Source organism: Akebia trifoliata, chromosome 8 (genome assembly GCF_017979445.1).
Source record: "Akebia trifoliata isolate Shusen 1 chromosome 8, ASM1797944v1, whole genome shotgun sequence".
Lineage (NCBI taxonomy): Eukaryota > Viridiplantae > Streptophyta > Magnoliopsida > Ranunculales > Lardizabalaceae > Akebia > Akebia trifoliata.
This window is the reverse complement of record NC_141382.1, coordinates 41,767,740-41,793,154: the sequence shown is the minus strand read 5'-3', so window position 1 is coordinate 41,793,154 and position 25,415 is coordinate 41,767,740. Positions and strand designations below refer to the sequence as shown.

The following is a 25,415-nucleotide window of genomic DNA, read 5'->3' as shown; positions in this document are numbered from 1 at the left end:
TTTTAGATTTATAATTAAATCATCTTAATTGTTTGTCCAAATTGTCTAAGGCCGTGTTTGGATTAAGAGAAATGAAGAGAAGAGAAGAGAAAATAAATAAATGAGTTTCTCTCCATATCTCTTGTTTTGATTGTTAAGTCAGGAGAGAAGAGAAAATAATTGGAGAGAAAAAAATGTGAGTTTTCTTTCTTTCCAAAAGCGGAGAGAAGAGGGAAGAAATAGAAAGAAACCCTTTTAAAATATTTTATAATTCCAACTCTACCCCTAGATCTCTTTAAAGATATTTTAAAATTTCAAAGTTTTCCCAAGTTCTCTCCAGTCAATCCAAACATAATGGAGAGAAATTGAGTTCCTCTTCTCTTTTCTTCTTTTATCTTCTCTTCACTTCTCTCAATCTAAACATAGCCTAAGTGGAGGATGAATCAATTATTTTTTAGATTCTAAATTATATTATATGTATGCTATGTAGCCTAGACTCTGGATTCATAGACTCATATAATTGAAAACTTCTTAACTTGAAAATCATTGGAATTGAGATAACTATATTACTATAGCCTGACTCCCTTTTTGAAGTACATTGAATTATTTATTTTCGCATTTTTGATGTAGGACATATAAAGTATATGCCACATATATCCCCCTTTAGCCGATGTTTGATTGAATTTTTAAAACTCAAAATCAAATAAAACTCAAATTTTACAAGTATCAATTTTTTGTCATATTCCAAATTGCTAATAAGGGGTGGGACAATAATAAGTTTTCATTGAAAGTTCAAATTTTAGGCATTTGATTGTATATTTAAGTCCCACACTTGTGAAAATGATTTTCCCTCCTATGGCCACCAAGTTCAAATTCAACAATTATTCAATGGGACTTCAATTCGATTAATTTAGATAGATTCATTAAAGTTTCATGAAAAAATAAAAAAAATCAAAGAAAACATAAATGATTTTTTTTATTTCTTATTGAAACCAATCATCTTCAGCCTCCCTAAGAACATCTCCAACGGTCTCCTCTGCCCTATCTTCAAAAATATAGAAGACAAAACATATGGGGAGATCCAAAAATATGGGTGTTGTAGAGGCCTCCTCTTCCCCATTTTCAAAGATACTTTTGAAAAGGTGGACAAGTAATATGATAATTATATTGGAATTTGAAAAGACTTTGTAACATAGTCTTTATTGATGCATAATGTTTTTAATTTGATAAATGGCACAAGATGTAAATAGGGATAATGGTAAGATGATAATATCATATGATTTTCGGATTTGAAATACTTGTAAATCTTGTGCAAAAATTTCATCTGAATTGGCATAGAAAATATGTAAGATTGTGATAGGGAAGGAAATAAGAAGACTATTGGGGAGTGTTTTTGTCTCCCCCCCCCCCCAAATATATATATATGAGGAAAATGGGGAGACCTTTGTAGATGTTCTAAAGATTCTATTTTGTTATTAAGATTAATAATTTGAAAACAAGGATTAAATTATAAATTTGAACCGGCCAAACTTAAATGTGGTAACAATATAAGATTTAGGGTTGCCAAGGGGTTGGTTATACATGTACCCTAAACCAAAACCTAAATAAAATCTCAATTCCGATTCTTATCTTTTTTGGTTCCATGTATAAGATCCTTGGAACCAGAATCAACCCTACATATACCCGATGGGTAGGTATCTGGTGCCCATTAATATTTTATTTAAATGAGAAAAAAGAAAAAAAGACGAGTATCCAATAAAATAGATAATTATCTATAAATATAAAATTTTAACATATAATTCCTCAATTGAAAGTTAAGACCAACAATGAATTCTTCAAACAAATCAAACATTTGAGAATAAAATCATAGAAAATTACGGTATAGACTATTTATTTATTGTTGAAATTGTATATAATACAAAGAAAATGAAGAGATGTTCAAGTAGATAAAAAAAGTAAAACCTAAATTATTCACATTCTCTTTACATTTTAATTGTAGTTCAAATATATCTACTACTAGATTTCTCTTTATTAGTATTTTAATTAAACTACTAATTTATTAAAAATAAAATAAATTTACTAGACGGTTACCAATCGAATACTCTCCAGTCATCCGAGTGAGACCTGATTCTTATAAAATTCTTAAAATAACTACCCAAAAAATATAGAGTTCATAATGGTAGACCAAAAATAGACTAATCGGTTTCAGGAACATCGGATAATGGGTACCCATTGACACTCTTAGTATACATGTCATAAGCATAACATAAACACTTGTCAAAGTCTACCAATCAGAGCCATTTGTTCATTGTTCAGTGGGCCTCATTAGTTGAGCCCCATATCATGCAAAGGATACCAGGGCCGAATAAAAACCCAACTCCCGGTAGTACAGGATCGTCATTAACCATTTCACATTCCAAGCCCAAACCACTTAAACCCTAAAACCTCTCCCCCTCTTTCTTTTTATTTTTTGATTAGTAAAACCTCTCCCCCTCTCTCTCACAGACACAATTCTCCTACTCTGATTTTCTGTTTCAATCTCTATCTTGCAAATCCAGTTCAGTTTCGAATCAACAATGGAGGTCGAAGAACCCAAAGAGATGAACAGCAATAACGTGATGTGCCTCTTAACAGACCCAGAAGGAACTCCTCTGGGAGCTTCTATGTATCTTCCCCAAAACGCAGGACCTCTTCAACTCCAAGAAATCGTTAACAAGCTTCTCAACAACGTAACAATCTTTCCTCCATAATCGATATTACTTTTAATTTTGTAAACTTCTCTCATACTCTCTAAACCAAAATTTCCAAACTTGGTATCATTGTTTGGTTATTGTCTCGGTAGTATTCGAGTCTGGATTCAGTCAATTTGTTTAATTTGGATAAATTTGAGGAACTTTCTTAACAAAAAAAAGAAGAAAGTTTTGAAAAAACACACAAAATGTTGTTTTTAGGTTTCTTATCAAAACCCATCATCTTCAACCTCCTTAAAAAGATTTGAATGTTGAAGAAAATAACTTTTTCAGGGTGAAGGGTAAAAATGCTACCATATTTGGCTATTAATTGATAAATAATAAATTGATGCCTTAATCAGCTAGTCTCTTCTTCCGAGAATTTTACAAATTTTTGGAAAATTTTGGATTATTTTGTGACTGTATAATGTGTGTTGTATCTTATTGGTTGTTCAGGAGGAAAAATTGCCGTATGCCTTTTACATATCGGATAAGGAGCTTGTAGTACAGCTTGGAGCTTATTTAGAGAAAAATAAAGGTTGGTAATTTTTGGACAAAAAAGGAATTTGTTTGGTTCAGCTTCAATTGTTTTGTTTTGGTGTTGATTTCAATTAAAAGTGGAACCTTTATATTAGTTTAATAAATTTAAATTTAGATTGTTAAAGAAATTGGGTTTCCTTGGGAAACATATTTGCAGTTTCGGTGGAGAAGGTGTTGCGAATAGTTTATCAGCCTCAAGCAATTTTCCGTATTCGTCCAGTCAACCGGTGTTCTTCTACTATTGCTGGTACGAATTTTTATGATTTTTTTCCCCATTGTATATAGATGTTCGAACTGGTTAATTAATAAAGATAGTTTTTTATCCATAAATTTGATTTTATTAGAGACTAGGAGGAGAAACTCTGCTATATTTAAAGGAGAAAAATAAGAAAGAAAAAGTCACACAATTGGTTGAAAAGTCTCACTATTCAATTAAAAACCATTAACTAACAGAGAAAATGAAATTTACAATTTAACATCGATCGAAGTAAAAAACTTACAACAAACATGTAAACAAAGTAGAGTGCCTATAATTTAGATTCATCAATGCCAACTAAATTAACAAAAATTCTTTAACCTGAATATTGTTATTACTGTGAATCAGGGTCTTTTAAAAAAAAACACCTGTTTCAGGATTGAATTCTGATTAGTGGTCATTTTATTTTCTAAATCCCCCATTTTTATTTTTCAAGTAGAGTGTTGCCTAGGTGCCTGGATATATGAAGCACCTGCACTTCCTTTGACAATATAGAACTGACCATCCTTTATTTCCGTTGAACTATTCATTATCGATTATGTGGCATTTAATATATTATATACCTATTGTATCCTCATCCCTGCAGGTCATACAGAAGCTGTACTCACTGTTGCCTTTAGCCCTGATGGGAAACATTTGGCGAGTGGTTCCGGTGACACCACTGTCCGCTTATGGGATCTTAATACCCAGACACCATTGTACACTTGTACAGGTTGGATATGAAGATCTATCCGAATACTAATTAATATGTTGTTAGATCTGATTTACTTCTGTCTCTTGGTATGATGTTCACAAGTTTCATTTTGCCCCTTTATAATTGTTTCCTATCAAAATTGCTGTTTTAGGCAACACATTTAACCAGCAATATCTTTAAATGCCGTATGTTACAATAGGTTGTCGACTGCACATATCTGCAAGAAAATTCAAGTGACTAAAAGCAACTCATATCTGAAAGAAAATTCGAGTGACCAAAAGTATTCATTTTGCTATAGTTTGATCTTATGTTGTCAAAGGAAATGAGTGTTACCTTACTTGGGATATTGGGAAATGAGTGACACCATACCAATCTCTGATATGTTTCACTGTACTAATCTTTTATGGAATCTTGTGGTTTACCTCTATAGTTATTTTTTGTCTGTATTATTATTCAAAGAAATTGCTTTAATCACTTAAATGATTTGCTAGGGCTGGGTGTATGATATAGACCTAGATAAAACTCTTCCTTTCTTTCATTCTATTACTCCTGATAGTCATCCCCAAACTTAAGGGTTTTGTAACTAGAAGTCCTCTATGATCATCTTTACCAATCACTTGAGTGGTTCCTAGGCGGCATGCCTGATAAAGGTCAGTGGAGGGTGGACTGTCTTGCTTTCCTTCATTTTCTAACTCCCGATGGTTGTCTCCAAACACTCGTCTTGGGTATTGGAATCAGTTTTACATCTTAAAATGAGTGGATTACATTTCTGGAGCTTAAATACAGTTTCTTTAATATTTTTATTTAAGCTTGTAATTCTAAAAACACCCCATACTAGGGTTCCTGCTCAATGTTTGATTTTGGGTTTTCTTTTTTTCAAATCCTCCCAGGAAATATTAATTTGGAAATTCCAAGCTTTTTTTGAAAATTAGCTTTTAACTAAATTCTCGTGTAATTACTGTTGTTTTTTTTTTTTTTTTTTTTATAAGTAAAAGTTTTATAATGAGAGGACAAGAAGTTCTCGAAGGAAAGGAGCAAACAAACAACAAACAAAGACACTATCACTCCCTAATTACATTTTCCCATTTAAACATAAATTCTTCAAAAAAGAAGTCCCTAAACTCCTTAAATTGTTTGCACCAAAAGAAGAGCAAACCGAAAAATATTAAAGGGAAGCTCCTGCATATTGCTCCCAGTCCCATCAAAAGTGCGCCTATTCCTCTCTTTCCACAAACTTCAACATATTGCCAAGGTGTAACGGCCATGTACTCTGACACCTAGATTTTAGGTGTAGCTCGCCCCGGAGTCACCCGGGAGCACCCATGTAATACTATGTAAGGCTCGTTATGAAGCCATGTCAGCCCCCGTACCAGGGCATATCTGTTAGCTTAGGGTACATGTCAGCCTCGTGCCAGGGCACACTTGTTAGCTTAGTGGCATTTTCGTAATAAGGGAGTATGATCGGCCTCCACTTTTGATGTTTCCTTCTGGAAACCTAGGAAATGAAAAGTATACACCTTGTAGGAAGGGTGTCAGTGCTATCCCAATCCCCGGCCTACACCCACGTTGTTGAAGCCCTTGAAGCCCAGTTCCGTGGAAGTCCCGCGTGTCATAGGATCATCTATTGCTTGTAACGCATCTATTGCTTTTGTAACGCGTTACACCGTGTAATCAATATTATATCAACAAAGTTGCCTCCGGGCTTTGCCTCGTGTTGCCTCATTTACTTGTTTGCTAGCTACGTGTGTGTGGTGTACGATCATTTTACAAGCTTGTAAGTGGATTTGACCCCCTTGCGTCGTACGACCTCGCTTCGAAAGAATAGGGCCGTGATAGTTGGTATCAGAGCTACAGTTGTTTGAGCACAGTTGGTATCCCCCCTAACTATTCCCCCTCAAGATTCCATTAGTTCACGCGAACGATGGCAAGAGGAACTATTAGTACCGCGAACCAACCCGCTCCAAACACACCAGCACCACGTACAAACAAGGAACGTATTGAGGTATTTGAGGAAAAGATAGGTATGCTATCCGGTATTATTGATGGTATTGCGCAATTAGATGGTCGCCAGAACACGCTGGAGGAAAGAATCGAGACATTCAGAGCCAGAATTACTGACCTCGAGGAAGATACTCGAGGATCCATAGCCACGTTACAGGAACAGATTACGGAGCTCACTACTATGGTAGGCCTCCTGGTAAGAGCCGTTGGTAATGAGCGGCCTATCGGTAGTGATGCTTCTCCCTCGCGCTTGCGAGTCCCCGAGCCACGCGCCTTCAGTGGTGCACGCGATGCGAAAGAGCTTGAGAACTTCCTGTTTGATATGGAATAGTACTTCCGTGCAGTTCGACCGGATTCAGAAGAGGTAAAAGTAACAACTGCTTCTATGTATCTTGCAGGTGACGCTAAGCTATGGTGGCGAACAAAGTACACCGAGATGGAGAGTGGCCAATGCTCCATCGATACATGGGAAGACTTCAAAAAAGAGCTGAAGAATCAGTTCCTACCCGAGAATGTGGAGTTCATTGCCCGCAGAAAGTTGATGCAACTCCAACAGACAGGTACCGTGCATGACTACGTCAAGCAATTTTTCGCATTGATGCTTGATATCCGTGATATGTCAGAGAAAGACAAGCTGTTCTCGTTTACAGAAGGGCTTAAGCCTTGGGTTCAGACAAAACTACAGAGGCAACGTGTGCAAGACTCACGACTGCAATTGCCGCAGTTGAGCGGTTGACATATTATTCCCCTGGGGATGGGAATAAAAAGAAGGTATCCAATCAGTAGAAAGGGTACTCTTCGCAGAGTGAACGCACCAATGGGTCTTCCAAAGGTAAAAATGGAGGATCTAGACACAGTCCAAGCAGGAGATCTTAACGGGATTCCTCCCCTTCGAAGAACACAGGTACCCAGTCCACCAATCACTGCAGCAAGATTCAGTGTTACTTGTGTGGTGGTCCTCATAAGACGTTCAATTGCCCGCAAAGAAGTAAGTTGAACGCATTGTTAGCTTCCCAGAGTGACCCTAGTCACGAGAGTTCAAGTGAGAAAGATGAGGATGAATCTTCTCACATGGGAGCTATGCATCTTTTGAATGCAATGAAACAGACCTCTGAGACTAAGACGATCCGTCAGCGTAAGGGTCTCATGTATGTTGATGTGGAGATTGGTGGTAAGACCACCCAGGCAATGATTGATACAGGAGCTACACATAGCTTCATTGCCCCTGCAGAGGCGAAGCGCTTCAATATTCGGCTCGAAAAGGATTCAAGCTGTATGAAAGCTGTTAACTCCGAGGCCACTCCTATACAAGGGTCGGCCAAGTCCGTGGCCATCAAGATAGGTCCATGGAAGGGTAAGCTAGATCTTCTCGCAGTTCCACTCGATGAGTTCCGAGTTATCATGGGGATGGACTTTTTGCGACAGAACAGGGCCGTTCCGATGCCATTTGCCAATACTTTGGGCTTGCTAGGTGAAGTCCAAGCTTCATTCCTCTCTCTACAGGTAAATAAGAGGGAAAGATGATCTCAGCCATTCAGTTGAAGAAAATGTTGAAGAAAGGTGAGCAAACGTTTCTTGCTACCTTACGAGTTGAACCTGATGATCAGGACCATAGTTCAACTCCCCCATTGGTGAAACAGGTTTTGACTGAATTTGATGATGTTATGCCGGAAGAGCTTCCGAAGATCCTACTGCCACGTAGGCCGATTGATCATCAAATCGAACTAGTACCTGGTGCCAAGCCTCCTGCAAAGGGGCCATACAGGATGAGTCCTCTGGAACTAGTTGAGTTATGCAAGCAACTTGATGGACTTCTGGAGTCTGGATTTATCAGACCTTCGAAGGCACCTTATGGGGCGCCTGCTTTATTCCAGAAGAAGCATGATGGGTCATTGCGACTTTGTGTAGACTACCGAGCGCTGAACAAGGTTACCGTCAAGAATAAGTATCCGATTCCACTGATTGCCGATTTGTTTGATCAACTTGGGGCAGCCAAGTATTTTTCCAAGTTGGATTTGAGATCAGGGTACTATCAAGTACGGGTTGCAGATGGAGATGAGCCGAAACTACCTGTTCTACCAGGTATGGTACTTATGAGTTCTTAGTCATGCCCTTCGGCCTTACGAACGCACCTGCGACATTCTGTACCTTGATGAACGACCTCTTCAGACTGTACCTCGACAAGTTTGTTGTGGTATATCTTGACGATATCGTAGTATACAGTTCTATCTTAGAAGAGCACGTTCAACATTTACGCAAGGTATTCCAAGTGCTTCGCGACAATCAGTTGTATGTTAAGTTAGAGAAGTGTTCATTCGCTTAAGAGCAGATTATGTTTCTTGGTCACGTTGTGGGTAATGGACAGATCCGGATGGACATGGAGAAAGTGCGAGCTATTGATGAATGGAAAACCCCATCTACCGTCACAGAACTCAGGTCATTCCTTGGTCTTGTGAACTATTATCGACGTTTCGTCCAAGGGTATTCCAAACGGCCGTACCTCTCACAGACCTGTTGAAGAAAGATCACACTTGGTCCTGGTCGGACAAGTGTCATGAGGCGTTTGAAGACCTCAAGCTTGCTGTTATGCAAGACCCTGTCTTAGCTCTACCCGACATCTCCAAGCCGTTTGAAGTTCAGACAGATGCATCTGATTTTGCTATTGGAGGAGTGTTGTTACAGGATGGGCATCCGCTTGCTTATGAAAGTTGGAAGCTCAATGATGCTGAGAGACGTTATACCGCACAGGAGAAAGAGTTGTTAGCCGTCATCCACTGTTTGAGAGTTTGGAGGCATTATTTGTTGGGATCACAAGTTCATGTGAAGACCGATAATGTGGCAGTGAGCCATTTCCTGATTCAGAAGAAGTTGACACCAAAACAAACTCGTTGGCAAGAATTCCTCGCAGAGTTTGACTTGGCCTTGGATTACAAGCCAGGAAAGAACAACAGCGTGGCCGATGCCTTGAGTCGCAAAGCAGAGCTAGCAGCACTTCAGCGACAAGTTTCTCAGGTTACGAGCACTTTACAGCAGAGAATTCATGATGGTTTGAACAGTGATCCCCAGGCGAAGGCCATATTGGATATGGTGCAGAAGGGGAAAACACGCCGTTTCTGGCTTCGGGATGGGTTGTTATATACCACCAAAAGCCGTATGTTTGTTCCACGTGCGGACGGGCTAAGACGAGAACTGATGAGGGAGTGTCACGACACTCCATGGGCTAGCCATCCGGGCTGGCGCCACACATCAGCTCTCTTGGAGCGAGGATACTACTGGTCGAACATCCGTGATGATGTGTTAGATTATGTGAGGACCTGCCTCATTTGCCAGCAAGACAAGATCGAGCGCGACAAACCAATTGGACTGCTGGAACCGCTTCCAGTCCCCCAAAGGCCTTGGGAAAGTGTTTCTATGGACTTTGTTTCAGGTTTGCCGAAGGTTGCAGAGTATGGGTCCATCCTTGTGGTTGTGGACCGTTTCTCCAAATATGCTACATTTATACCGACCTCGACATATTGCTCAGCAGAAGAAACAGCGCACTTGTTCCTCAAGCATGTCATCAAGTATTGGGGTGTGCCCAAGAACATTGTCATCGACAGAGATTCAAGATTTATAGGGAAGTTTTGGACCGAACTGTTCAGATTATTTGGGTCTCAGTTTGACTTTTCGACCAGCGGACATCCTCAAACAGATGGGCAGACTGAAAGATTTAATGTCATGTTGGAGGAGTATCTCAGGCATTTTGTCACTGCCAACCAAAAGGATTGGGCGAATCTACTTGATGTCGCACAGTTCTGTTTCAACCTTCAGAAGAGCTCTTCCTCCAACAAGAGTCCTTTTGAACTTATTACTGGCCAACAACCTTTAACTCCTCATACTATTGTTTCAAGATATCAGGGACAGTGTCCAAGGGCGTATAGGTTTGCTAAGTTTTGGCAAGACAACAATGAAATTGCCAGATCTTACCTTGAAAAAGCGTCGAAACGGATGAAGAAATGGGCTGATGAACATCGTCGACCAGATCGTTTCAAAGTTGGTGATTTAGTTCTACTCAAGACAGATCAGTTGAGAAGGTTCAACCGAGTACATCGAGCACACAGGGGACTACTACAGCGTTATGAAGGTCCAATGCTCATCCTTTCTCGAGTCGGCAAGGTCTCCTACAAGCTGAAGTTACCGCACTGATTACGGAACATCCACCATGTCTTCTATGCCAGCTGTCTCAAGCCATTCCATGCAGATTCAGCAGATCCAGCACGCAGCATTCCAACACGTTCACCTTCTCGTTCAACAATCCAGCCGGAACATGTTGTCGACCAAGTTCTCGCCGAGTGTCAAGTCAGCAGCAGTTCAAGCAAGCAGCAGCACATGGAGTACTTTGTCACATGGAAGAACTTGCCAGAATGCGAAGCCACCTGGGAAAGAGCAGAGAACCTACAACCATTCAAGCAGAAGATTGAAGAGTTTGTCAGGGACAATGCGACGAGGACGTCTGCAGAATAGGTGGGGGAGACAGTAACGGCCATGTACTCTGACACCTAGATTTTAGGTGTAGCTCGCCCCGGAGTCACCTGGGAGCACCCATATAATACTATGTAAGGCTTGTTATGAAGCCATGTCAGCCCCGTACCAGGGCATATCTGTTAGCTTAGGGAACATGTCAGCCCTGTGCCAGGGCACACTTGTTAGCTTAGTGGCATTTTCGTAATAAGGGAGTATGACCGGCCTCCACTTTTGATGTTTCCTTCTGAAAACCTAGGAAAGGAAAAGTATACACCTTGTAGGAAGGGTGTCAGTGCTATCCCAATCCTCGGCCTACACCCACGTTGTTGAAGCCCTTGAAGCCCAGCTCCGTGGAAGTCCCGCGTGTCATAAGATCATCTATTGCTTGTAACGCATCTATTGCTTTTGTAACGTGTTACACCGTGTAATCAAATATTATATCAACAAAGTTGCCTCCGGGTTTTGTCTCGTGTTGCCTCATTTACTTGTTTGCTAGCTACGTGTGTGTGGTGTACGATCATTTTACAGGCTTGTAAGTGGATTTGACCCCCTTGCGCCGCACGACCTCGCTTCGAAAGAATAGGGCCGTGACACAAGGGCATTAGGTTCTAGAGAATCTTCTACCAGAGAAGAATGTGGACTTCCAACCTAAAAGAAGAGAAACAAACGAGCCAGGAAGACACCAAGAAACCTTAAATAAAGAGAGAAAGTATGACCAAACAAGAAAAGCCACCTTACAATGAATGAGAACATGGTCCACAGACTCACCATTAACTTTACACATGCAACAAAAGACAATCAAGTAAAGCCCTTTACGTCTAATAGAATAAGAGAAACGCACCTCTTGATAGCCTTCAAGAAGTAGATAAAAAGAACTAATCGAGAAGCGACCATCAATACAAGATTTCCAAATCTGTCGATCCACCCTATCTAGCAAAAGATCCGTTGTGGTTAGCAATTCAATGGTAGAGATTGCATCCATAATTTCCCTATCATTCAATCTTCTTCTAAGATCGAGATCCCACGACTCACCCCTCTCATTCGGAATTAGAAACGCAGAGACAAGTATTCTTTTCCTCACAGATAAGGAATAAAGACCGGGAATAAAAACTGTAAGGAGGTATCATTGCACCAACGATACTCCCAAAAACGAATACAATCCCCCTCTACCCACTTCTAACCGAATGTGCTCGCGCAAAGAAAGCCTCATCTTAGAAATACTTCTCCACTTGCCACACCCAAAAGAAAGTCTACTCGGTTTAGTCTCCCATCCAAAAGGATCCTCCCCAAATTTAGCTGCTATCAGTTTCCTCCAAAGTTCCTATTTTTCAACTCCAAAGCGCCAAACCCCCTTCCCCAACAACGCTCTCTTAACAAATCTAAGCCTCCTAATCCCTAGGCCACCCAACTTTTAGGCCGGCACACTAACTTCCAATTCACTATGTCATTATACGGACATATGCATTTATTGTTATTTTTATTCATTTTGATAGTGCTTATATTGTTATTTTAAATATTATAAACTGTAAATCACTTAAGCTACCTGAAGAAAGCAATGAGATCATCGCCCAGACATACAGTTTTAGTTTAGTGATAGGACTGGATTGTAACAGTGTTCTATGAGGAAATATTGGATATTTTCTATTTCCTATGGCTCGATTGCGACTTAAATTATTTACCTAGTTAATAAATATTTATTTATTAGGTTGAATTGCACTTACATTAGCATTCTTGGACAGTTTTTGAAGCTATCCTTGGTTTTATTTGCTTAGTGAATGATGGATTGACGCTCACCATGCAGATGTAATAACTCCTGAAGGGCTTCCAGAGCAATTTAACCCATTAGATAATTATGTAAAGCTTCTTTGAAAACTGTAATATGATTGAAATGGTGTGAATGATATGTTATTCTATTATCTTATTCAGGGCACAAAAACTGGGTTCTTTGTATTGCATGGTCACCTGATGGTAAGCATCTTGTAAGTGGTAGTAAGGCTGGAGAACTTCTAAGTTGGGACCCACAGACAGGGAAGCCATCGGGCAATCCACTCATTGTAAAGTTTGCTTCCCTTATTATTTATCTGCTTTTAATAAGTCTGCTTCTCTTATTGGAAATTCTTTTGCTATCAAAGAAATTATTAGTATACTGTTGCTTCAAGCTGTGGCTAAATAAGGTCCAACCTCTTGGCATTATTTCTTTGTACCTATCAGCTGTCAGATTCTGGAGTCATTTGTATTATTGCAATTGTTTATAATATCCATGCTGTATTTTCTCTTATGATTTGCAAAGAGGAGGCTTTTTAGAAAAAAAATTACACTTAATCCTGGTATTTTATCACATCTCAGGGACACAAGAAGTGGATTACTGGTATTTCATGGGAGCCAATACACCTGAAAGCTCCATGTCGTCGCTTTGTGAGTTCTAGTAAAGATGGGGATGCACGTATTTGGGACATTTCATTAAGGAAGTGTGTTATTTGTCTTACTGGCCACACACTTGCAGTAACTTGTGTTAAATGGGGTGGAGATGGAATGATATATTCGAGGTACATATGCTTTTGGATCTTGAGACGAATTTTATGAAAAAAATTGAAATGCTAGCTCTTTGTTGAGATCTTGAATTTCTAAGTTGTGTTGTCCTGTTCAGAATTCTCTTTCTTTTAGGTGCTTCTTTTCTTTGCAACGTATATGGTTAATTCACTCCACAAATATTTGTGGTATTCATTTAAGTATCTAACTATGACCATATGCTGAAGTTTAATTACTGACATTCTTCTATATACCATTGCAGCTCTCAGGATTGTACAATCAAAGTATGGGAAACCTCGCAAGGGAAGTTGATCCGTGAATTGAAGGTAATTGCATTTCTTTCTCACAACTGATGAATTTCTGGAATTCAGGGCTTGCTTCCCTGGGCTCCTATTGAATTTCAAGTTTCTATTGATATGTTTCCTTGTCGTCAAAATGTTGGAACATATCAACTTTTGCCAAGTGTCTTTACTGTTTGGTAATGTTTTTCCTTCAATGAGCTTTAGCTGTTTGACCTTGTGGTTTGGGAACTCCTTGATTGACCTGGGACTTGACTTCTAGGGTTGGCGCAACGTCTGGTCCTAGTTTTCATATTGTGATTTCAAGATATCCAATAATCTGCATTCCTTTTGTGTGTGTGTGTGTGTGTGTCTCGGGGGGGGGGGGGGGGGTTATTGCTTATGGGGAGTTAAGTAGCTATTTTCTTTTTTCCAAGACTATGTCACGGGCTTAGCGTGCAATTTAAGGTTTCTCCATTCCAGGAAGTTCTTGATAAGCTAGAATCTTATAGAAAAACCCAGGGAGTAGTAGATCAGTGTGAATTGCTTTGTAAAAGTGAGGGTTATGGTAATGTCTCACAATATACATAGAAGGATAGCTCTAGATTAGTGCTTAGATATTTTTTAGGAGAGTTTTCGAGAATTCTTGAGTATTCTTACAAGACTTAGAGCTAATCCCATTAATCTAGCTCAAGTCAGCCGTACCCAAAGTAGACTAGGAGTTACTTACCCTAACTCACTTGGGCAACACAAACACTAAAGAGATTGTACAAAAGCTTTTCAATCGAATCCTTTTTAAGATTTGGAATCTAAAAAAATAAGAGTCGTGCTGGGGTGACACAAACGGAGACACAAAGGTGACAAAATGATGTGGTGTCGTGCACATTACCGTAGATGCCTTCCTCGAGATATGAGTAAAAAGCATATACGATTATGTGAGCGCCACCACATCATTTTGTCACCTTTGTGTCATTCCAGCATTTTCCAAAAAAATAAATGAGTCATGCTGGGGTGACACAAGGGTGTCAAAAACTCGTGGTGTTGTGCACATTACCGTAGATTCTTTTCTGCGAGATATGAGTAAAAAGCATCTATGGTTATGTGCGTGCCACCACATCATTTTTTTGTCACTTTGTGCTTCTGTTTGTGTCATTCCAGCATTTTCCAAAAAGCTTATGTACAAATGAGGACTCAGAATTGATGAGGTGGAATGGATCGAACCGCATGGCTTTGATCCAATGGTCAAAAGAGTACTCTAGAAATCTCTACAACTCTAGAACTCTCCTAAAAATATCTATGACCAATCTATAACTATCTTACTATGTAAATTGTGAGACATTACTGGAACCCTAACACTACTCTTTTTCAGAGTAGCCTGTATTGTTCTAGCACTCTTGGGCCTTTTCTAGAAGATTCTAGTTTATTCAAATCTTCTTAGAATGGGGAAACCTCGGATTGCACAGTAAGTCCATGATGAATAGGTTTCTAATATTAAATTGGTAAAAGGCAATAAGGTTTTGCTTATTAGCACATTTAATCATGGTTCAATGTTTTCTGCAATATCAGAATATTTCGGCCAAGACTAGAATGAAACATTGGGGCCCCGTTTGATTCAGCTGCCTGAATCTGCTGTCAGCTTCTGCTGTCAGAATCTGCTGTCAGAAGCTGAAACACTGAAAAGCTTGTTTGTTACAGCTTCGTAAAAGTGCTGTGCTGTTGACCAGAATCTGGTAATTATTGTTTGATACAGCTTCTAGAATCTGCTGTTTAGGGTAAAATGGCCAGAATACCCTTAAGGTTGATAGAACACTCAAAATGCATAAAAAATTACCAGAATACCCTTATAAATATATAATTACACTAAATATATATAAAAATAATAAAATTATATAAATTTTTTAAAAAATAATTGTATTAATTTTAAAATATTTATAATTCAAAAAAAAATTATAGAAAAATTTATAGTTCTACAGAAATTTCGGCAGCATCTCCTCTTAAAAATGGACATATGAAATTTTCCTGATAAACAAAATACCTGCATAATACGCAATTCAACATTCACATTACATCATATATACATACAATATCTACATTACATCATATATACATAACACATCCACATAACTTCTAATTTACATTCCGACATCATTTAAACATAATAATCATAGTTAATATAATAAGTAAAATTGAAATAAATAAAAATATGAAAAATATACATCCAACAAATGCATACAAAATATATTTTTCATTCTTCTTATTTGACTCCGTTACTTTATCTTGAGGAACATTATCATTGATAATGTCAACTTCATCTGTTCACACAAAAGACCCTGCATGTCTATATAAAGTAAAATAACACGTGAATTAATATCAGTCTCACCAAATATAAATATGCACCCAACATTAAAACTTTGTGAGACTGCCACTAAGGACTCTTTTGCTCAAAGCTAAAATCCAATCCTTACTCGAGCAGACCTTACATTATGAATCATGCTACCATTATGAATCCAGCCCTTATTGGAATTTCAGAAACACTTGAAGCTAACCATTGTAATGCATGACTATTTAATTCAACCATGAATATGTAAATAATAAACACACCCACATAATAAACCCTTAAGAGACCCAAACCCTACTAAGTGATAAACACACCCATATGAAATTTCCATTAATAATAAACACACCCATATGAAATTTCCATGTTTATAGGGTTAGAAAAATCAAATCAAATTAAATAAAATTGATAAAAAAAAATTCTGAAATTTGCACAAAACTATAATCAATTAGACCCTAAAATTGATAAAAATAAAATTATGAAATTTTCATGTTTAGATGGTTAGAAAAATTGAACCAAATTGATAAAAAAAAAAAATTCTGAAATTTGCTTAAATAACAAAACTATAATCACTTAGACCCTAAAATTGATAAATTTTTTTTTGAAATTTCCATGTTTATAGGGTTTGAAAAATTAAACCAAATTAAATAAAATTGATAAAAAAAATTTATGAAATTTGCACAAAACTATAATCAATTATACCTTAAAATTGATAAAAAAAAATTCTGATCCATGTTTAGATGGTTAGAAAAATCGAACCAAATTGAATAAAATTGATAAAAAAAAAAAATTATGAAATTTGTTTAAATAACAAAATTATAATCAACTAGACCCTAAAATTGGTAAAAAAATTTCAGAAATTTCCATGTTTATAGGGTTATAAAAATGGAACAAAAAATCTCATTTGATGCAATTGTTTGTCGAGAGAGAAAAGATGAAATTTGCACAAAATAATAATCACAACTATAATCAAAGTAGCCCCTAAAATTAAAAAAAAAAAAAAAAACTTCCATGTTTATAGGGTTAGAAAAATCGAACCACAAGTCCGGTTTGATTCCGCTGTTTGTCGAAAGAGAAGAGACGAAGTGGAACTCCGGCTACACGTAGATCTGTGCGTGGCTCAACAGAGAGAGAGAGTGCTTTGCGACGGAGAGATCTGTGCAAGATCGAGGCTGAACAATTGTGCGCAATGTGTGAGAGACCGTGAGATAGAGAGGTGTGATAGAGAGAGAGACGTGAGATAGAGAGAGATGTGTGATAGAGAGAGCGAGAGAGAGAGAGAGAGAGGTGAGATCGAGAGTGAAAGGTGCGATCTGTCGAAGGTTATGTCGAAGAGAATAGAGTAAAGGGACAGGGGCAAAATCGTCTTTTCACTTCAACCGTTTATTCGGTGTTTTATTCCCCCGCAAACGCGATTACAAAAGTGTCTCAATTGAGTTTCTCCAATTTGCGTTTCCAAACGCAATTACAAAACGCAGATTTTAAACGCCGTTTTTAACAAACGGAAATTAGGAGTGGAACCGCAGCTTTTCACCGCAAACGCAGTGAAAGCCGCGTTTTGAAGCGGTGACAAACAGCCGCTGGATGTTTTGGGATTGTCTTGGAATGTTCTAGTTGAGATCGTTTTGATTTTTCTCTTGACCGAAGCAAGATTTTAAAACTTGCATGTAACAATCTTCATGCTTTATAGATATTTAGTCCAAGGCAACTGTTGTTGACTGGGAACCTATAAAAAGGTTTTTTTAACATCATGTGGTATCATAAGGTCAAAAAGTCAAAATCTACATGCCAAAAGGATAAAAGAGATGATGACATGGAAGCAATGTCATCGTCTTAAAATAAGATAACTAGTATCCAATCCAGTGAGGAAGGTTTTCCAGTTTTAAATTTTTTGAAAAGTAATTGAGGGTGGAACCTTTGGAGGGTGTGGTTACTTACCAACCCAAATAAGGAACAAAATTGAAGGGGAAACAATGTGAAGATGCTTGTCATAGATTCCAGCTTCTACTTCAGGATTCTGTATCTAGGAGAAGCAGAAGCTCAGAGTCTGGGAAGTTGCTTCTAGGAGATTCCTTTTTGTAACAGAAGTTGGTGAAAAAGTAGTAGAGAGAGGCCGAATTGATTTTTGGGTTTAATCGATGAGTTAAGAAGAATGAGTTTTTCAGTGTTGACTTCTATTAGTGGCTCTTGCGCGTAAGTAGTCCTAGCAAGGCTTCTCAAAAATGCAGTTTTGGGCTTCCCGCAAAAGTTGTTGAAGCAGAAGCTGTTAGCAACAAACGTATTTTTCTGGCCTTTTCAGCTCAAAGCCCAAAAAGCCGTCGAAAAACCCGTAACAAACAGACCCTAAGTTTGCATTAAGGCAAGTATTGATTATGGATATGTCCTAAACCCTTCAAAGCTTGTAGGATGGTGACATATGGCAGAGCTCTCTTTAGTATTATAGGATACATGCTTCTCTCTTATATGGACCAAAGCTTAGGTGTAGAATAATTTGAGTCTTTTTTTCCTTGAAGGTTGAACACCAAGAGTTTGGTCATTCTCTTGTATTAGCCTATTTAGCTCTTACGCTTACAACCTTTGTTTTTCTTTTCTTGTATCTTGTGTGTTTTCCATAACTTTATCTATACAACCCTCTTGCATAAAATGCAACTTTGTCCCTTTCCCCCTTGACAAAAAATACCTTCTTTGACTAGTGGTTGATGAACTATAAATATAGGAACGGACTAGTTGCACACCACCCATTACCAATTGTACTCCATCACTTTAAAATTCCCCTTTGCACTTCATTTGGATGATTACACTCTAAAGTTAATAGAAAAATATTGCACTCTTCTTCTTCCCCATCCATGCCCACATAAATTGTTACTGGTTCAATCATTTTTGGTGTAGTATAATCTATGTGCAAATATCACAAATCCCCTGTAATAATCACCATGTATCTGGATTGATAAACCAAGGAAAAATTGATTTTGACGATTTTAAAGCCCTTGCGAGGCTTAAGAACTCGTTGGATTCCATGTCAACACTTCTGGTTTATCAGTGATAAGAGAATTCCAAGAGATAAGATCCAAGCATAGGCTTTTATCAATTTCTAAACAAAACCTAAATATTGATTGGAAAACCAGTAACTTCAATTTGTACCAAAGAGATCATGAGCAAAATCAATCACAAGAAAAATAGAGCACAAACATAGAAGAAACCATGGGAAGATGAATAATCCCCTAAATCATAGGATTACCATAATAAAGTGCAATTAGTAGATAAAAATTAAGGTTTAAAAAATGTATTTTTTTTTAAGTTTAGAGTGCAACCAACAACTAGTGGTGTGCAACTAGTCTGTCCCTAATTATAATTCCCCAGGTGGGGGCTTTTATATATATATATATATATATATATCGGTGGTTGGTTGAGTACTTTTGGATTATAATTTGATGAAACTTTAAGTGTTTGTACTATGTGTTTCCTTTTACTAGTTTTTGCACTTCATTCTTGCATCTTGGTTTTGATTTCAGGGGCATGGGCATTGGGTGAACTCTCTTGCATTGAGCACTGAATATGTTCTTCGTACTGGGGCATTTGATCATACTCGGAAACAATATTCATCTCCTGATGAAATGAAAGAGGTAACATTCTTTTCTTAGGTATTGGGTTTTATGATTCCATGATCTCTCCTAGAAATTGTGAACTGGTACTTAACATTTCCTAGTTATATCTACGACCTCTTTGATGTTCTTGTATATTCATATTTATTAAATATGTAATATATTGTGAATTCATCCTAGTGGCTGTTGAGAATATTTTCCTTATAAGGAGAGCATGAAAGAGTTAATCATTTTTCCAGCCCCTTTATTTGGTCCCATTTCTTCCAGCCATTTCATGTGTCCTTGTCTCTTCCTATTTTGCTTCCGGCATTTTTGAATCTTGGTTCTTGTCAGCTTGTTTCTTGATTTCTTTATTTCACTGGTTGATTTTGAAACCACATAAAATGGCAAAATGCTTAAAGAATCATTTTTAAGTTGCATGATTAGCAAATTGTTGTTGGGTCAAGAAGAATGATTGTTGTATTGCTCTTGTTCAAGTGGACATTCTGGTCGGACAACTCCTAAGGTCTATGACCATTTTTGTGGTGCTAAATTCTGTGAGAGACCAAGGCACAAAATTGAGAGCAGTGTTGCCTTAACCATTAAAGTGCTGATCTTCTGCACCCTGTAGCATTAGAACCAGTCTTGTTTACCATTAGAAGGAACAACAGGAACAGTACAACATGCATTATAAGTCTGACAAATAATGAACATGGCTCTTTATTCTGCATTTTTTTTATAACTTTTTATTGATACTTCTATTCAACTTTTGTATGAATGAAGTGTAGTAACACCCTGCTAAGTTCTTATCGCTTTATTTTGATTTTCTTTGTAATTATGTTACTCATCCCTTTTTTTTTTTTTGGTAAACATCAGGCAGCTCTACAAAGGTACAACAAAATGAGAGGAAATGCTCCGGAAAGACTGGTTTCAGGGTCTGACGATTTCACCATGTTCCTTTGGGAACCTGCTGTTAGCAAGCACCCAAAAGCTCGTTTGACAGGTCACCAACAGGTAAAAGTTATTCTTTGTTCTGCTTATGTTAAAACACACACTTATTCTCTGTTCCACTTTCCATTTTTGTTATGCTTCTAATTTTATTCTTGTTTTGAGTTGTCTATTTTGATGGGTCACTGGAAGATTTATCTTTGTTTTACCAAGGATTTTAAGTATGAGTATTAGGAGCACAAGTTCTGGATAAAGTGCAAAGAAAGTTCAAAGAGCGTGCATGGCATTACTCAAAGTAGATGTTAAAGTGTACCTTAAGTCTAGTCACCTTGGACCCTTAATTATATGTCAAATATACTAGCTTCTAGTGCCCGCAGAACTCAAATCACTGCATCATGGAACTGAATCGGGGAAAAGGGGGTTTGTGTAATGTGCACCAGGACACAGTCCAATCTTGTTGCATTGTTTGCATCCACATTAATTTTGGTACCAATGGAAAGTTTGTTCTATAAGTTTTCATTGAGTATGAAATATGCCATTTGTAAGTGAAATAAGTTATTTGCATCTCAAACTTAAAAAAAAGAATTATAAATAAATTCTGAAGTCACGCACTAGTCTGTGGAGTGTCAAAATCTCCTACATGGGTGCTTCACCCTTTCAGAAGAATCCATGCAACATCGGTTTTGGACTAGTAAGTTAACTTTTGGAAGTAGGTTTCTCCTGTTCTGCTGGCTTCTTGAAAAGGTTCCTTCAGACCTCTTATTTGATTATGGGGCTGTTATTCTATGTCATTACAGCCTAATGAAGAGTTGATTCTTAAGTGTAGCTTTGGATCATGGCTTATTAGATGATTTCCTTATGAGTAAAATATGTTATAGTTATTTTTTGGTCAATGAAATTAATTATAATGGCTTGATGCACCAAAGTTATTCAATACAGTTCTTAGAGAAAATTGTGATAGCCTCTGGCCTTAGGTACAATTCTGATCTTTTATCTTGGTTGATATAGTTAGTAGTATAGAAAAAGACTTGAAGGCTTGCCTAATAGGTGGGAAGTCTTGAGTAGGCATGAGTCTTTTAATCTCCTCCCAGATTTCTTACTTTTTTAGGTTTTTTTTCTCTCTCCATTTCCTTCTTTTTTGGTGTGTAAATGAGGTTGGAGAGTGTTGAAGTTGAAATGGTGCAAGAATCTCATCTCTGTCATATGGTGGGGCACTCTTGCTTATGAAACAAGCAGTAGCCAGTTTTGTGATTTAAATATTATAGTTTTCTTAGAACATTAGATCTCTGAAACCTCATATTTTTTAAACTATCCGACTAATGTGAAGCCTTGATTTCCATTCCTTATCCAACCCCCCAAAAAAATGATTATCATGCCTTGGCCTAGAAGCCTAAGATGTTGATTAGCATTCTGGATGTCTAAAACTTACGAGCCTTAGTTTTCTGAGATTTTGATACCTGAAAGGAAAAATGAATGTGCCATCATTGTTAATTTTTTGTAGAGAAATTGCTAAGTTTTAGAGCCTTAGTTTTCTGAGATTTTGATTGCTGCAAGGAAAAATGAAGATGCCATCATTGTTAATTTTTTGTAGATAAGTAGCTAATCTAGCTGATTTCTGATTGATGCCAATTTCTTTCTTTCAAGTATTTTGTTTTTGGTTAGGCTCTTTCTTTAAGTTGTTCAAAAGCAGAGACTGACAACTAGTTGATACTCATTTACAGCTTGTGAACCATGTTTACTTTTCACCCGATGGACAATGGATAGCAAGTGCTTCATTTGACAAGTCTGTCAAGTTATGGAATGGTACCACAGGAAAATTTGTTGCGGCTTTCCGTGGGCATGTTGGGCCTGTGTACCAGATAAGGTTTGAACTGATTTTCCTTACAATTTGAGTTGCCTATTGTTATTAAGTTATTATTTTTTTTTTTTTGGATGGGTAAGCTGGACTTGAACCCACAACCTCAAAGTTTCTTCACTCTTTTTCTCTTATTTAGCTAACTTCTTCCTTTTGTGTTACGCTACAGCTGGTCTGCTGATAGCAGGCTTCTCTTGAGTGGGAGCAAGGACTCTACACTGAAGGTACTTTTCATGCTTCACTAGCTTATCTTATAGATTTTCGTAGTGGAAAATAATCATTTTTAAGAATCAGACTCGTGAACTTTTTCATCAATTTAAATAAGACAATTGCTCAACTTAAGTTGGTTGCTTTGCTTGTCTGGTCAATTATACTTCTGGGCATTGTTTGTTAAAAAAGGAAAAAAGAATGTTTATGCTGTGGGTTCAAGTGTAATTTCACTCTCTAAACAATTATGGTCTTATAACATGCAACCAGGATAGTTTTATTTATTCCTAAATCAAAATGTTATATTAATAGTGGATAATTTACTGGATCATTCAGTAGCTAATATCATATCTTTTGTGGTGCATTTTGTTGTCTAGGTTTGGGATATTCATAAACAAAAATTGAAACAAGACCTTCCAGGCCATGCAGATGAGGTTCTCTCTCCCTCCCTCTCTCTAGAAATTTTGGTTTGTTGGATGCCCTTGTATCTTTTCAACAGAAATATATTGAAACATCCTTTGTTGTCAACTATGAAAAGGTTTTTGCTGTGGATTGGAGTCCAGACGGCGAAAAGGTAGCCTCTGGTGGCAAGGACAGAGTATTGAAATTGTGGATGAATTAGACTGATGAAAGGATAATGATAGGTGTGCAAGCAAATGACAGACAGCCGCGTATTACTCAATACATCTACAGCTCCAATCAACATTACTGCTTTGACCCTACAATTGCGAGTATATATAACAAAGAGGATGTGTGCAAAGAAAGGATACAAACCATTGGGTCATTTGCATTACACAGAAACATCACACCTACCTGTCATGATACCAGGATGATCAGGTGATTCTGGAAGAAACACTGAATTTGGGACCTGTTGGGTCTCAAATTGGGAGAGGGAAATAGTGGAAAATTATATTTATTTTGGATGTATTTATAGTCTGCTTTGCTGAGGCCAATATTTTGAGATGGTTAAGAATGGCTGTATTTTCGTTTCTTGATAGCTGTAAAGATGTAGAAAACATCTATGAATTCGAATGCCTTTTTTTTCTTGGAACCTTAGTCATGCTATTTATATTGAAAAACACCTTCAAATATATCTGATGCCCTATATGCAAATATTCTGGTTTTTTTTATTTTACTTTAATGATTCTAAAATAACATTCTCTACTATCTATTTTTGAAACGCAAAGGAACTCAGTACAAGTAAGGCGATCACTGCCAGTAAGCAATGGGTGGTTCAATGAAGGCATACTTTTGCCTCAATGCCCATATGGTTACCAAAAAGGGGAGTCCGAGTGGCAGATAGTGCAACTATCGCTAAGTTTCCAGGAACTCACGTTCTATCAATTACATGGGCCTCCTTTCCGGAAGGTGTCCGAAAATCACTGCAAGCCTACTATAGGCACTGGAGGGCTGGTCAATAAGAAAACTACAGGGCGCACTAGCTCACTCCGGCTTTCGAGGCTACGCTTGGTGGGCGTGCTAGCTGCGTAGAAAACCCCTAACCTAGGTTGGGTGTGCACACCCTTGCATGTATTGAGTGACGTGCCGGTTATGGGATGGCTGGCACAGCTCGAAAATGTATATTTTTTCCATGGGTTTCAGTTTGATTGCCCATGTATTATAAAATCATAATACATACTATTTAGGATCATTTTGTAATTTATTTAGTCCACCTACCCCCTCTTGCAGCTCCTCTTATTAAAAAAATTATAGAAATTTATTGAAGTAAGGTTGATTGTGTTGTTTATCATCAAAAGATAGTAATTTTTCAAAAATCTTCAGAAGTGATTTAAACGTGAGACTATCCAATGATCTCTGAAATCGTGGGATGGACTGTCTATAGTTTTATACATTTTACATTTAATAAATAGTGATTTTTATCATATGAAAATTGGTTAAAGGAACTCAAAATAACAGGAGGAAATAAAAATGTGAAGAAAAGATGAAAGCCAAGTATCGAGTTCTTGTCGTACACCGGGTTATTTATCAAGAGCGTTGAGATTTTTCTTTCATAAATATTTTGGAGTTGGAACTTCTCAATTTAACTGGATAGCTTCTGAAATTGTGAATTTTAACTTATATGAATCACTATTATTTTCACATAAATTGGAGTTTTTTTTTTTGATACATGATATCCAGACTTAGTCTGACTAATCCCATAGACACTCCTCATCTTCAATCTCTGGCTAAAACCAAAACCATTGATTTTTATTTATTTTTCTTAGTTTTTTCATAAAAATTAGAGAAACCTTTTCCTTACTAAGATAGTGACCTCACCCACAGTAAAAAAGAAAATTGAAATGTGCAAAACAAAACCTCAAGATTTGTTATGAATCTTGAGAACATGTTTTACGCATCTCAAGGTCATTTTGATGGTGAATGAGGCTTAGTAAAGCCTTTTTTTCCTCACTATCTTAGTAAGGATAGTTGGACTCTAAAAATTATGGACAAAATCATTGATTTACTTGGCAACACTAAGGTTTTCTTTCCTAATTGATTTTTCTTGCCAAACCTCACCATCTTCAACCCATGAGTTATTTGGGTATTATATTTGGCAAAGAGTCATGATCGAGAATGGTGTCAACCTAACCAATTTTGATAGGAATTTAAGACACATTGGACTCCTAACCAAGCCATTCTCTATATGGCACACAGCCCAGCATGTTTATTTTTCAATAAACACGTTCCTCGTAGACACTGTATTTATTTTAGATTCTCAATCACCCTTTTTTGGGAAAAAGTGAAAATGAGGATATTTTTGGTTATTTTATCCATCTTCTCTTACAAAAGACCATGATCAAGAATTGCCTCATTGTTTTAAAACCTACGGTATTTCAAACTAGAGGATTGAGGGTAAAAGAGAAATGTTAATAAAGTTAAGGAATATTATTGGAAAGCATCCTCTTTGGGATTAAATGGAAAAAAAAAAAGATAATAAGAGGAAAGAAAAAGTAGTATTTTTGAAAAGGGATAGAAGAGG

At 37.4% G+C, this 25,415-nt stretch overlaps 1 protein-coding gene across 1 annotated transcript; it reads left to right on the top strand.

Moving 5' to 3' along the window:
* Positions 1-2,402: 2,402 nt before the first annotated feature.
* LOC147396889 (WD-40 repeat family protein / notchless protein) lies at positions 2,403-23,526 on the top strand. Its single transcript, XM_086452183.1, has 13 exons — positions 2,403-2,708; positions 3,165-3,246; positions 3,406-3,495; positions 4,091-4,216; positions 12,629-12,756; positions 13,049-13,248; positions 13,494-13,557; positions 19,357-19,467; positions 20,302-20,439; positions 22,095-22,237; positions 22,398-22,452; positions 22,813-22,869; positions 22,974-23,526. The coding sequence occupies exons 1-13, from the start codon at positions 2,556-2,558 to the stop codon at positions 23,055-23,057; spliced, it is 1,431 nt and encodes a 476-aa protein (XP_086308309.1). The 5' UTR covers positions 2,403-2,555; the 3' UTR covers positions 23,058-23,526.
* The last annotated feature ends 1,889 nt before the right edge of the window (positions 23,527-25,415 follow it).